At 54.6% G+C, this 13,246-nt stretch overlaps 2 protein-coding genes across 4 annotated transcripts; both read left to right on the top strand.

Annotated features, from left to right (window-relative positions):
• The first annotated feature begins 246 nt into the window (after positions 1-246).
• TBL2 (transducin beta like 2) lies at positions 247-5,664 on the top strand. The gene is made up of 7 exons (XM_035343228.1): positions 247-411; positions 488-618; positions 704-888; positions 2,246-2,397; positions 3,547-3,673; positions 4,568-4,720; positions 5,085-5,664. Exons 1-7 carry the CDS (start codon positions 285-287, stop codon positions 5,539-5,541), a joined length of 1,332 nt encoding a protein of 443 aa, XP_035199119.1. The 5' UTR covers positions 247-284; the 3' UTR covers positions 5,542-5,664.
• Positions 5,665-6,139: 475 nt separating this feature from the next.
• BCL7B (BAF chromatin remodeling complex subunit BCL7B) lies at positions 6,140-12,443 on the top strand. Of its 3 annotated transcripts, none has more exons than XM_035343231.1 (6): positions 6,140-6,364; positions 6,638-6,713; positions 6,967-7,063; positions 8,393-8,578; positions 8,813-8,892; positions 11,717-12,443. In XM_035343231.1, the coding sequence occupies exons 1-6, from the start codon at positions 6,273-6,275 to the stop codon at positions 11,729-11,731; spliced, it is 546 nt and encodes a 181-aa protein (XP_035199122.1). In that variant the 5' UTR covers positions 6,140-6,272; the 3' UTR covers positions 11,732-12,443. The 3 variants fall into 3 exon arrangements, with proteins under 3 accessions (XP_035199122.1, XP_035199120.1, XP_035199121.1); XM_035343229.1 differs by lacking the exon at positions 11,717-12,443 and adding an exon at positions 9,357-11,642 and having other exon boundaries at positions 6,150-6,364; XM_035343230.1 differs by lacking the exon at positions 11,717-12,443 and adding an exon at positions 9,357-11,642 and having other exon boundaries at positions 6,156-6,364; positions 8,408-8,578.
• The last annotated feature ends 803 nt before the right edge of the window (positions 12,444-13,246 follow it).

Here is a 13,246-nt window from a genome sequence, read left to right as displayed (position 1 = left end):
AGCCCCTGCCTCTTCCTGCCGCGGGGCGGGGGAACGGAGGGGAAGGAGGGAGGGGAGGGGAGGGGAGGGGAGGGGAGGGGAGGGGAGGGTGGTGGGCGGGTGGTGGGCGGGGCCGGCCAGCGGGGTGGGGGCAGTCAGCGCAGCGGGAAAGGGGCGGAGTCAAACAGAGGGGCGGGAAGGGGCGGGGTCAGACAGCAGGGCGGGAAGGGGCGGGGCGTGCCTCAGCCGCTGTCGCCGTCCGGCGCAGGCGTTCTGGGCCCCGCCACAAGCGGTGGGGTGGGAGGATGGAGACGGCGGTGCTGGGAGGGTGGGGGCCGTTGGGGGTCCTCGTCCTGGTGGTCCTGGTCCCGCTGCTGGCGGCCGCTCTCCGCCGCGCCGCCCCGCGGGGGCCGACCGCCGCGCCGCCGGCCGGTGAGTACCGCGGGGGGCTGGGCTGGGCGGCGCTGCCCCCTCAGAGCCGCTCCCCGCTGATCCCCGCTCCTCCCAGGCCCCGGGGCGAGCAGCGCCGCCGCCGCCAGGCCGGAGGGCCTCAGGAAGGCGAAGCTGCCGGCGCGGGCCCGCAGGGACAAGCCGCAGCCGCACAGCTTCACGCACCGGCTCCTGGTCGCCGCCCTCAAGGTACCCTGCCATCCCCGCAGCGGCGCTGCCGGGCGCCCCGTGCTCTCCTGCTCGCCTCCTCCTCCTGACCGTGCGCACTCCACAGGGCCACAGCGGCTCCGTGTCCTGCCTGGACTTTAGCAGCAGCGGCAAGTACCTGGCGTCGTGCGCTGACGATCGCACCGTCCGCCTGTGGAGCACCCGCGACTTCACAGCACGCGAGCACCGGTGTCTGCGTGCCAACGTGGAGCTGGACCACGCTGAGCTCGTCCGCTTCAGCCCAGATTGCAGGTGGGGCCGGGCCTCCCTGTGCCTCATCCCTGCCCAGCCCAGGGACTGCGTGTGGTGCTGCTGCACCCCAAGGCCCCGTGGATGGAGCTGCCAGGCACACGACCTGAGCACTGGTTGAAGTCAGGGCTATAGCACCTGGGCTGCAAGGATGAGTGGTTGGAGAGCTGCCAGGCGGAGAAGGACCTGGGAGTGATAGTGGACAGTCAGCTGAATATGAGCCAGCAGTGTGCTCAGGTGGCCAAGAAGGCCAACGGCATCCTGGCTTGTATCAGAAATAGTGTGACCAGCAGGGCTAGGGAGGTGATCGTCCCCCTGTACTCGGCTCTGGTGAGGCCGCACCTCGAGTACTGTGTTCAGTTTTGGGCCCCTCGCTACAAGAAGGACATCGAGGTGCTTGAGCGGGTCCAAAGAAGGGCGACGAAGCTGGTGAGGGGCCTGGAGAACAAGTCCTACGAGGAGCGGCTGAAGGAGCTGGGCTTATTCAGCCTGGAGAAGAGGAGGCTCAGGGGCGACCTTATCGCTCTCTACAGATACCTTAAAGGAGGCTGTAGAGAGGTGGGGGTTGGTCTGTTCTCCCACGTGCCTGGTGACAGGACGAGGGGGAATGGGCTAAAGTTGCGCCAGGGGAGTTTTAGGTTAGATGTTAGGAAGAGCTGCTTTACTGAAAGGGTTGTGAGACATTGGAACAGGCTGCCCAGGGAGGTGGTGGAGTCACCATCCCTGGAAGTCTTCAAAAGACGTTTAGATGTAGAGCTTAGGGATATGGTTTAGTGGGGACTGTTAGTGTTAGGTTAGAGGTTGGACTCGATGATCTTGAGGTCTTTTCCAACCTAGAAATTCTGTGAAATTCTGTGAAATTCTGTGAGGCTGTACCCCTCCAAGAAGTCTCGCAAGGTCTTGACAGTACCACTGATATTTGGCTTCTCCTGAAAGCAGCTGGCACTTCAGTATTGTGCTTGGGGCATGTATCCCAATGTCCAGCTTGCTGCCCCTGTGGAAGGTGCTTGTTAAGGTCTCTGTCAGCAAACCAGCTTGAACTGCTAGGCCTCTGGAGAACTGGGGAGGGAGCTCTTGCTGCCTGGAGAGGTTGCTTAAAAAGCCTGCCTTGGCATTTTGCAAAGTGGCCTCCTTTAGAAAGAGGAAAGGATCTGGTTTCCAGGTGTTGTTTTCCATTCAGTGTTGCAATTGACCTAAGGCAGGGAGAACTTGGTACCCTCATAAAACAAAGCTTTTTATCTGTCACTGTATATCCCTTTCTCCAGGTGTCACTGAATGACCTATTAACTTACGTTATAGATAGGCTGAACTGAGGTAACTTGTTTCTTAATGGTTCAGAGTGACATGTCCTTCCACTTAGGGCATTCATTGTCTGGCTGGCGAATGGCGAGACTATTCGTGTCTACAAAATGACTAAGAAGGATGATGGCAACTTCACCTTCACTGCGACTTCTGAGGACTTCCCAAAGAAACACAAAGCTCCTGTCATCAATATAGGAATTGCAGAGACGGGTATGGTGATGACAATCTGCTCACTTGTCAAGGCTCTCTAGATCTGCTTTGATTTTCCTTTAAAGCAATGGCTGCTGGGTTTAAACTGTTAGGGTTTTTGGCTTAATTAAGACCCACTTGATTCTCTGTAGTCTTCTAGATGTTATTTTTTAGCCTTTGTTTACTAGTAAGTAAATTGGAAGACATAGGTTGCGAAGAAACAATTTTCACATAAACAGAGAATTACCTCCCTGATATGCACAGTCTTTTAAATTAGATTTTCAAGTATACTGTTGCAAAGAGGTCTGGCCTCAATATTGAGAGCATTTCTGTTCTTTGGCTCACCTGTCTCTTTAACCAGTTAGAAATCTCCCTAGTAAGTTCATAGATTAGGAAGCATAGGATCTATCTTGGACTTGTAGGATTTTTCAGACCAGAGCCTGGGAGGGAGTTTGTTAGCAGTGAGGGAATTGAAGGATGCTTCAGGTATGTGACAATGGGCAGTTGAAAGTGGGTAGATACAAGTCGTCCTCCTCTGCAATAGAAGAGCAGAGAAAATATTAACTGAGGCCCTTGTTCAGCTGCAGAAGTGAAAATGGAAACTCTGCAACAATTAAGTTGAAGGTTAATGTGCAACTCCAGCTGTGCCCAGGCTGAAGTGAACAAGGGGGGTAAGCACTGCAAGCAAAAGTCTGAAATGTTGACAACACCAGTAATCAGGGATAATACTGCTGTGACTCTGATCAGCTACCTGTCTGTAATCCATGACTTGTAAGCTAGAGATACCTATTCAACTTGTGTTTTTTTGGGGGAAAATCAAGTCTGCTGCATTTCTCATGTGGTTCCAGTGTGGTACTGAGCTCTGCAAATGGGATCTGAAAGGTCCTGGGGTGAGAAGCACACAGGGTCTCATGAGTGCCCATTGCCAGCTGACAGCTGCTGAAGCCACAGGTTTGAGCATTAAGGTATTAACCAGGAGCTGAGCCTTCTGACACTGCTTTTCACTCAGTGCCAGGAGATCAGCACTCAAATTCTGGTGCTACTTTTGGTTCTCTTGATTGTTCTGGTGCAGAGAGAGATTGCCCTGCTTAGGGACTGTCCTAGTCCTTTGGTAAGCCTGTGACATCTTTAGGCCTAGATGCTCTCTTGACCTCTGTCTTTTTTCCCCAGGAAAGTTTATCATGACAGCTTCCAATGATACTACCATCCTGATCTGGAACCTGAAAGGTGAAGTCCTTGCCAGCATTAACACTAACCAGATGAACAATGCCTATGCTGCAGTGTCACCCTGTGGGAGGTGAGGTGCATGCAGGTATTCCAAGCTGTTCCTGCTGAGAAGTGGGAGGCCACAAGAATAAACAAAAACCTCACTTTTTCTCAGGGGAAATTATCAGATCATCCGCAGGTTGCTGTTACTATAATGCAGTTTTCGGAGGGTTCCACATTATTTTATTTTTATTTTAAAAAAATATTCCTGCCCCCAAGAGCAGTCCCTCCAGGAGTGCTGACTCCCACCTGCATGGTCTCAGACACTTGTTGGTTTGTCATTGTTTCTCAGGAACTGCTGCTCCCGTTAGCCATCTCTTGAAGAGCTGAGGGAGAGAACAGCATTGGCTTTGGGTGGCAAAGTGGGTGGGCCAATGTAAATGGTGTGTACAAAGCAAATAACATTTCTAGTGCACAGTTTTTAACCTTTTAAATGTTAATTACAGAATTAAAATCTTTATTACCTAAAGGTTGTTTATCAGGAAAATCTTGCTCTCAGCTCTGTCTCTAATCTGTTGCTGTAACAAGACTGTTAGTATGCACTGATCCCACTGAGTTCAGGGATCAGAGCACTTAGGTTTTTTATTTTGTCTGAGTAGTTTCTCAATGTTAAGTTTTGGAGTTGCTGCTCTTGTCCCTGGTGGCCTTCCTTAGCGTTCCCTCTACTAGTCTGTTTCTTTCAGTGAAAACTTTTTCAGCAGACCAAAGCAAAGTGCTGAATGTAGGTGTCCAGATAGGATTGACTTCACAGAGCCCTTTCTTACATGCCCCTCTGCACAGGCACCCTGTAGGACTGCAAGTGGCCTCTGCCTCCCTCAGGAGGCCAGAGGAGAGTTCTGTGTGGCTGTGGCTATAGAGCTCCATGGCCCAGCCAAAATAACAAATTTGTAACAAATACCCTGTCTCACTGCTTTCTTCTACCCAGGTTTGTGGCATCATGTGGCTTTACCCCTGATGTAAAGGTGTGGGAAGTGTGTTTTGGCAAGAGTGGAGATTTCCGGGAAGTGACCAGGGCTTTTGAGTTGAAAGGCCACACTGCTGGCATACATTACTTCTCCTTCTCTAATGACTCGAGGCGGTAAGTCAGTGTTATTTCAGTGCCTGAAATAGCACCATCAGGACACGTGCTCACCCCTTCCAGTGTGCCCGAGCAGCTCATCCAAACAGGCTGTAGCCCTGCACAGTGTGGAGGAACTGCTGTGTGTGTGCTCCTGGGAGCACAGGGATTGCCTTGGGCCATCTTCGTCTTCCCCAAGGGTTTCCTCCTGGTGGGAGACTGTTGCTCTAGAAAGGAGGATGAAGTACACATGCATACAGGCTCACACTGCCCAAAAGAGCGCTCTATCTACAAAGGAAAGGATTCCTTCTTTGCAGATATGGAAGGGGAATAGGTGCTACCCATTTTTCCTTGCGGTCACATGTGGTTTATGTCCTGCTTGTAGGATGGCAACTGTTTCGAAGGATGGTACATGGAAATTCTGGGACACAGATGTGGAATATAAGAAGCAACAAGATCCATACCTGCTTCTGACAGGGAAGTGTGAAGTAACAGAACCATGTCACATTGCCCTATCCCCTGATGCTCATGTCGCAGCCATCTCTTGTGGTACAAGCATTATTGTGTACAACACTCGAAGAGGAGAAGAGGAAGAGCGTTTTGTTGGTGTTCACGGACAGTACATAACAGACTTGGCTTTTGATACTAGCAGCCGCTACTTAGTGTCTTGTGGAGACCGGGCCATCCGGGTGTTCCACAACACTGCTGGCTACCGGGCGGTGGTGGAGGAGATGGAGACCATGCTGAAAAAAACTGCCAACAAAGCCACTCGAGAGAGACTGGAGCAGCAGATCACCAGTGCCAGGAAAGCACTGGCAGCAATCTATGGCAGGAAGCACTAGTCCTCTTTGCCCACAGTAGCATCTCCCAATTCCCTACAGTTGCAGGGAGCAGTGTGCTGTGGTTGATTTTTAATAACGCTGAACAACTTGTAATAAAAGAGCACTCAGACTGCTCAAGCAGAGCCTTCCTTCTGTGCTTTCTGACTGTGGTAATACAGGGCTGGATGATGCAGGGCTGCTGGGGGGTGTGAGAGGCGGTCTCGAAGGGTCTCTCGCAGCCTCCAGAGCCCAGCGGTCGCTGGCGCTGCCGGGGGGCCGTCGAAGTCTCCCCGGCTTCACGGGGCGGGCTGTTTCCGCTCCAGAGGCGAGGCGGAGGGGGTCGCGTGCCGACAGCGGGGTTGGAGCGCGGCGCCGGGCCGCCTCCCCGACCCCAATGCCGGCAGCGGGGCGGGGACGAGGGGGCGCGATTCGCCGCGCCAGGGGCCGGGCGCGGGGACGGCTCCGCCGTCAGGGGCAACGGGCAGCTGCCCCGCCCCGGGCCGGCCCCAGTGCAAGATGGCGGCTGCCGCCTCGCGCCACCTTCGCACCGCCTCCTCCTCGCGCGCCGGCGGGCGGGGCGAGCCGCGCAGGCGCAGTGCGCGCCGCCATGCTGAGGCTTCCCCCCTCCCTTCCCCCGGGCGCGGCGTTACGTGGTGACGCAGCGCGCGGGGCGTAGGCGGGGCGGGGCCTGCGCATGCGCGGGGTGCGGCGGCCGGTGCTGCGGAGCCGGGGCTGCCGGGGCTGCGGGCGCCATGTCGGGCCGCTCGGTGCGCGCCGAGACCCGCAGCCGCGCCAAGGATGACATCAAAAAAGTGATGGCGGCCATCGAGCGCGTCCGCAGATGGTGAGAGGCGGGGCGCGGGGGGGGGGGCGGGGCCTGCCGACCCGCAGCCAATCGCCGCGCCACACGGCTGGCGGCGGAGGTGCTCCAGGGGCGAGCCTCCAATCGGAGCGCCGCTCGGGGCAGCGGGCGGTGCTAGGGAAGCGGCGACCAATTAGCGCGCTCGGGTGCTCGGGAGCGGTGGGGTGGGGGGGCTGGACCAGAAGCGCTGGTGATGGGCAGGCCGCGGGACCAATCACGAGGGGTCGGCGGGGCGCTGACGGTCGTGTGGCGCAGGGAGAAGAAGTGGGTGACGGTGGGCGACACTTCGCTGCGCATCTTCAAGTGGGTGCCGGTGGCCGACAGCAAGGAGGTGAGTGCCGCCGTGCGCCCCCGGCCCCCCCCCCCCCCCGCGCTGCCCGCGGCCCTTCTTGCCCCGCAGCAGCCGCCCCAGCCGGGCTCTGCCGCCCCTTCCCCCCCCCGCCTCGCTTCTTCCCCTCGCTCCCGGCGGGGGCCCGCTGGCTCCCGGGATGGGGAGGGAGCTGGCCTGGGGGGCGGCCTCTGCGGGGCGCGTCCTGCAGCCCGGCCCCGTCGCCTCGTCTTGCGGTTTTCTTTCTCTCCTCAAGAAAGAGAAATCCAAGTCAAGCAGCAGCACCGCCCGAGAGCCCAATGGTTTCCCGGCTGACACTTCTGCCAACTCCTCGCTCCTCCTGGAGTTCCAAGGTGAGCCTGGTGGAGCCCGCTTCCCTACCGGGCTGGGTGAATACTCTAAGGCCGTACAGAAGGGGGGATGTTACTGGCTTATGCGTGCTGTCTGTTGGGAAGAGCAGCACACGTCTTCAGCGCAGAGTTGTGCGGTTCCACTTCTGGACTGTTCCTGCGGAAACTGCTGATTCTTGCCGTCAAAAAGAATCATAATCAGTTGCTTCTGGAGTTTCTGTCAGCAGTTTAATGGGGGAACCGGAGGAGTGGGGATTCCTATTCCCACTTTGCGATCCATGCTAGGGAAAGATGAGTGGCTGCCTGCAGCTGAGGCCCATGCTTACTGTGAGGACTGGCACGGACTTTGGGATGAAAGCACAGAGGATCTTTGGCTGCTGCCAGACTGAGGGAAGGCAATGTAAGATGATAAAGGAGAGGTTTTCTGTGAAGGTAACGCTACACCTCCCTTGTTGCCAGATGTGCTGCAGTGGCAAGATGGGCTTGTTTCCTCTTCCCTGCTACTGTTAGTGTGCTCTGGCATGGTTGGTGTAGGGATGCAGGGTTTTGCCATCAGGCCTGCTCAGACCTTTGCCTTTGGAGCAGTCTCTCTCTCCTGTGGGTCACGGCTTGTGATCCAAAAGCGCTGCAGCAGCCATGAGCAATCTCTGATGGTGCTGAGCAGCCCACGAGCCCACTGCTGGAATAGAGTGTATGCCTGTCCCCAGCCAACACAATCAACCCTCATTGTGGCTAAGGGACGTCGGGCATTGTGTTGGTGTTTCCAGTAGATGCAGTTAACAAGTTAGCACCGCAGGTCTACAGTTTAGCCCCCGTGGAACCGCTTTACCTGGAAAAACAGGATTGCCTTCCCTTGTGGGGCAGATGCGGAGTCTTGCTCTGATGTTAGTTTGCTGCCTTGCAAACAGAAGAGGTACAAAATTCTGGTACAGAAGCAAGAGGCCTCCTGCCCTCAAATGCCCAGGTGCAGGTGCCCACCACAAGCTGCAGACATGAGATTTGGCAATGCAGAGCTTTGTGTCAGCCTTGCACATTGTGCTCATTATTTTTTTCTGAATAGACCCAAGTTGCTTTCCTCTCCCCTGCTCAGCCTCTCTGGTCCCTGGGCAGAAGCTCCCTCTCTCCTGTGGGGCAACTGTGGATCTGGTGCTAGCTGTGTCCCAGTGTGGAGTGCTGCATCAAGGCACTCTGACTGTTGATGAGTGACTTTGTGAATTGTTTGTGTGAATGCCACTGACTGTTCTTCAGTTTCCATGAGCCCTCCATGGCCCTGGCTCTCAATGCTGCCTTTGGCTGCCTGTGCTGCTGGATCAAGGTACTCTTCTTCACTAGGTGCTGTTTCTGCAGATGAGAACAGTAACCAGAGCTCCCTGTCGGATGTCTACCAGCTCAAGGTGGACAGCAGCCCCAACTCCAGCCCCAGTCCCCAGCAGAGTGAGTCCATGAGTCCTGCCCACACATCTGACTTCCGCACGGACGACTCGCAACCACCCACACTGGGGCAGGAGACTCTGGAAGGTGGGCTCTGGGACACCTGGGCATGGCTGCTGGGCTGGGAAGAGAGGAGGTGGCCAGCTGAGCCAGGAAGCCTGGGGAAGGCACTTCTGGAGGGCCTTGTGACAGGGCTTGCGCCTTTCTTATAAGGAGGGTGACTGAGGCACCTCAGTTGGAGGTCTCCTTTCCTGGCTCAGTGGGCTGGGTACCACTGTGCTTCTGGGTCTGCACTGTTGTTAACCCTTCTATTCCCTCCAGAGCCATCCCTGCCTTCCTCGGAAGTTGCAGATGAGCCTCCCACTCTCACAAAGGAAGAACCGGTCCCCCTTGAGACTCAGGTAAGGGAAGGAGGATTGAAATCATGTCAAAATGTGTATGCACCCAGCTTGCCCTTTCTTCCCAGGGCACCTTTACTGTTTCATTAGTTGTCTATTGTAGCAGAAACATCAAGATGTATTCCAGGTATAGACTTGCTCTGCAGTTCCAAACTTCCACCAGGAGCTCCCCAAACCTGGCTTCCTGCAGAGTCCTGTGGTTTAGTTCAGGTTTTAGGGCACAAATTGTCTGTGGAAAATGTGTGGAGATAGAGTAGAATAATAATTATAGCTGACTCCAGAGCTGGGGTGGATTCTCACTGCTAATGCCCAGGAGCTCATTAAAGTCTGGCTCCTGCTGAGGCTGCCTCACAGAGGAAAGCTCAGGGTGTCCCCCCAGGGTGAGAGACAGCCTTGTCCAGCAGGTCAGCATGGCCTCGTGGGCGCACTGAGCTCCTGTCACTGCCGGTGACCTCTGGCTCTTGCAGGTAACCGAAGAGGAGGAGGACTCTGGTGCGCCGCCTCTGAAGAGATTTTGTGCCGATCAGAACTCTGTGTGCCACACGGCCTCGGAGAGCTAGCCTGCCCGTCCCCGGGGAGAGCCTTCGCCAGCCCCTCGCAGAGCCGCCTGCCCTCCCCTGGGGGCCGGGGTGCTTCCCCCAGCCTGCCCTTCCTGAGGGACAGGGCCCTCCTGCCACCTCGCTATCCAGCCTGCCCTGCCCTCAGGGGCAGGAGCCTCCTGCCAGCCCCTGCAGAGGCAGCCTGCAAACGGTTCCCCCAGCCAGATGGGACTGCTGCCAGTACCTACAAATATGCCTCTATTTATTGGCTCCCACTCTCCCTGCTGACCTGTACTAGAGTGATGTGGGGTCTCTGGTGGGTGGTCTGCATGTACAGAGGGAGGGATCCTTGGGGCTCCCCAGTGCCCATCACCCCTATGGCACTGGCACATGCTGTTTGCCTGTTTCTGGATCTCATGTCTGCCCTCCACACCAGCTGCTGCGTGCTGGGAACCAAAGAGCTGTGTTCCACCTGCACGAAGTGATTTGTCTGTTCCCTTGTGACCATAGGCTGGGGTGTTCCTGCCATAGGTGTAAAGTGCAATGGAGGGTGGGGGGAGAGCACCCTGGGAATAGAGACAACAGCCCGTCATGCTGCTGGGCAGGGATCCCACACTGGGACGCTGTGCAATAAGCTGCTAGTTTAAGCCATTAGTATTGGAAGAGAGCGGAGCGCTACCACTGTGGAGGGCAGGTACTGAACACATCGGTGCAGCCTGCCTCTGCTCTGCTGCCGGGCCCTCACAGAGCCCCTGCTGTCCTCTGCAGAGGGCAGGTGGGGGCTGGAGCGCAGAGAGACTGGCAGGGGAGAGGGGCAGCCAGCGTGGCAATGTCCTGGCTGGGTCTGCACCCTGCTCCCCTCCTGCTGTCTTGCACCTTGTGGCTGGCAGAGCAGGGGGAGCTGCCCCTGAGGTATACCCTGTCCAGGCAAGATGTAGGAACCCCCAGGGAGCCCTCCCATGCCCATGTCCCTAAGCTCCCCACACCAGCACACTGGCCCACAGCACTGCGCTGGTCTTCCCTGCCGCCACTGCATGTCCTGCCGAGTCTGTCTGTGATCAAGCCTGGCGAAGCCGAAGGTGTGGCCGCGCGTGGAAGTGAAAAGATATTTTAGCACTTAATAGAATATTTTTAAAATTAAACTATTTGAAATACAGTGCTGGGTGACTGTGGGGGCAGGTGGGAGATGAGTGCTGGGGTGGGAGCTTGGGAATGGGTGGCGGGCAGCACTGGGATTTGCGTTCTCCCCCAGCCTCATGAGACAAGCTGGTGTGGAGCCCTCACTCCACCAAACTGGTGCCCCCTCCCCACACCACGACTTGCAGGCCTGCTGCCTATTGCCTGTCTTTCTAGTCAAGCCCAGTGCCCCCTGTCAGGAAGTGGGATGGTGGCCATGGGGCATGAAACCCAGTGGGGCATGGAGCCTGCCCTTCCCAGACCCGGTCCCAGCACATCCACGTGGTGTTGCCACCCTCGCATGCAGCTGCAGGGGGCTCAACCGAGGGGCTCGGTGCGAAGGCAGCTCAGCTTTACCATTGCCAGCGCTGTGTGGTGCGTGCAGTTCCAGTGAGCTCGTGAGCTGCTCCTGTTCCACCACCAGGCTCCAGTCTGTGTTCCTGCAAGCTGCGCTAAATCCAGTGGTGTCCCGCATGGCCCCACAATACTGCCACAGTCGTGTCACAGAACTTGTGGTGTTTATGTCAAATGGTGATGAGGAAGAGGTTCAAGGTTGCTCTTTAGTTATGACAGTGCTAGAGATAATTTTGGAAAGCCTGGAGAAACCCATCCTTTACATGGACATTTAGAGCAGCCTTGTACATAGTCAAAATGGCTGGGCTGTGTTTTGCACACAGCTTTAAGATAACATTTAGAGATGAGATGGATCATGGATATACTGAAATGGCCACACAGGGCTGGGGCAGCTGGACTGTGATAATTCATCAAGGACACAGCTGGGGAGTGTCGTCTCATCCAGCCAAAGGTGCTGTGGTGCAGAGGCTTGCAGAGGAGACTCACCTCTACCTGTATGGTGACTGGCACATTCAAGAGTCATGCCTTCCCACGTAAGCCTTACCTTATGCAAAAGAGCCCAATAAATTAGGTTAATTAACATTATGTCCCTGGGTATCTTTGCAACAGTCTGTCGTTGATCTTTGTGCATTGCGAATAATGGTTTTTATTTTCCATTTATTAAATGTAGTGTATAAGCCTAAACTACGGGTGTATGGTTCCTTTTGTTACGCTGCCTTGTATGATTGCCAAGTGTTTTTAATAATTTCTCATTTCTGGATCCTGATGGCTAGACAAGAAGGGCAGCTGCTGGTAGATTTGAAAATAAACCATTCTGATGTAGTTACAGATATTAGGAAAATAGTTTTAGGAGAGAGATCCAGAGGGAAGACTTCTTGCAATCAGAGAAGGCAAAGAGATGAGCTTTCTAAAGCAGTGTGTGTATTGCTGAATTCAGGAGAAGGAGGAGTGAGGATGGAGAATTACTGTTGCCAATAGCATGGTATTGGCCTGGACATAGAGCAGTGCCTCAGGGAGTGCGTTATGTGCACAGCAAATACTTCAAGAAGATGCAGCAGCAGAGTCACTTTCTGTATGTTACTAAAATGCAGAGCTGTTGAGGTCCAGAGCAGAAAAGTGCATCCACAAAGCCACATATCTATAACATGAGCACTGGTTTGTCCCACAGGTCTGTCATTTCCATTTTGCCTGTTGCTCCAGGTAGAGCTGCTAGACTTCTCAGGCAAAGGGAAAGCTGTGCCAATGAGAACAAGCAAACCACTGAGAAAGTTCTGCTGAATTTTGATAGGGGAGCAAAGGAGACCTCTTTGAGCACTGAGGAGCACCACATGCAAGATGCCATTGCCAGGTTTTTAAGGAGAGAAAAACTGATGCATTGGAAAGGACCTGGATTTCAGTGAGACAACACCATTGAATTCAAGAGCTCTGTAGAGAATGTCTTGGAATATATTAGCAAAAAACACCCACAGTATGTCTCTGCCTTTGTAAACACTCAGGGTGGTCATTTTTTTTTTAGAGCAGGTGACAGCAGAAAAGTGAAAGCCATAGTAAAATACAGAAAAAAGCTTTAGAAAAACAAATAGCTGATATCATGAGATCAATGCCCATCTGTCATTTCAGACATATCCTGAGCATTTTTGACAAAGAATGCTTACAGGACCGCGTATGTGCTGTGAGAACTGGTTTGTTCAGCCTGGAGAAGAGGAAGCTGAGGGGAGACCTCACCGTGGTCTACAGGTTCCTCACGAGGGGGAATGGAGGGGCAGGTGCTGGTCTATTCTCTCTGGTGACCCAAGGGAATAGTGTCAAGCTGTGACAGGAGGTTCAGGCTGGATATCAGGAACAGGTTCTTCACTGAGAGGGTTGTCATGCACTGGAACAGGCTCCCCAGGGACATAGTCACGGCACTGAGCCTGTTGGAGTTTAAGCAGCGTTTGGACTGTGCAATCAGTCATGTGGTCTGAATACTTGGGTAGACCTGTGTGGTGTCAGGAGTTGACTCAGAGATCCTTGTAGGTCCCTTCACTTGGGATATGAGAGTTGAACCATTTTGCTGTGTTGTTTTCCATGACAACCCTGAATCCTGGATTGTGACAGGTGACACAGATGAAAGACTGAGCAGCAAAAAAACAGATGGAGCTCATGACAGCTGCAGATTCAGATAAAAATTGTGGGAAGTCTGCATTTATGTTAGTGCCAACTTAATTTCTGCCTTGGTTTGTAAACATTTGGGAGTGAAGACCAACTTCTTTTGTTCTGTGTTCTCACCAAACCTAGAGAAGGGGCTT

This window comes from Oxyura jamaicensis, chromosome 19 (assembly GCF_011077185.1).
Source record: "Oxyura jamaicensis isolate SHBP4307 breed ruddy duck chromosome 19, BPBGC_Ojam_1.0, whole genome shotgun sequence".
In the NCBI taxonomy this organism is placed as follows: Eukaryota; Metazoa; Chordata; class Aves; order Anseriformes; family Anatidae; genus Oxyura; species Oxyura jamaicensis.
The sequence above is the reverse complement of the archived record's forward strand: the minus strand, read 5'-3'. Positions and strand labels throughout refer to the sequence as shown.

Excerpts from the sequence above, each read along its gene's own strand:
- BCL7B (XM_035343229.1), top strand. The coding sequence starts at position 6,273 with ATGTCGGGCCGCTCGGTGCGCGCCGAGACCCGCAGCCGCGCCAAGGAT. Across the intron at positions 7,064-8,392 it reads GCTCCTCCTGGAGTTCCAAG|GTGCTGTTTCTGCAGATGAG; the intron begins GTGAGCCTGGTG and ends CTTCTTCACTAG. Across the intron at positions 8,893-9,356 it reads CGGTCCCCCTTGAGACTCAG|GTAACCGAAGAGGAGGAGGA; the intron begins GTAAGGGAAGGA and ends TGGCTCTTGCAG.
- TBL2 (XM_035343228.1), top strand. The coding sequence starts at position 285 with ATGGAGACGGCGGTGCTGGGAGGGTGGGGGCCGTTGGGGGTCCTCGTC. Across the intron at positions 412-487 it reads GACCGCCGCGCCGCCGGCCG|GCCCCGGGGCGAGCAGCGCC; the intron begins GTGAGTACCGCG and ends CGCTCCTCCCAG. Across the intron at positions 619-703 it reads TCCTGGTCGCCGCCCTCAAG|GGCCACAGCGGCTCCGTGTC; the intron begins GTACCCTGCCAT and ends CGCACTCCACAG.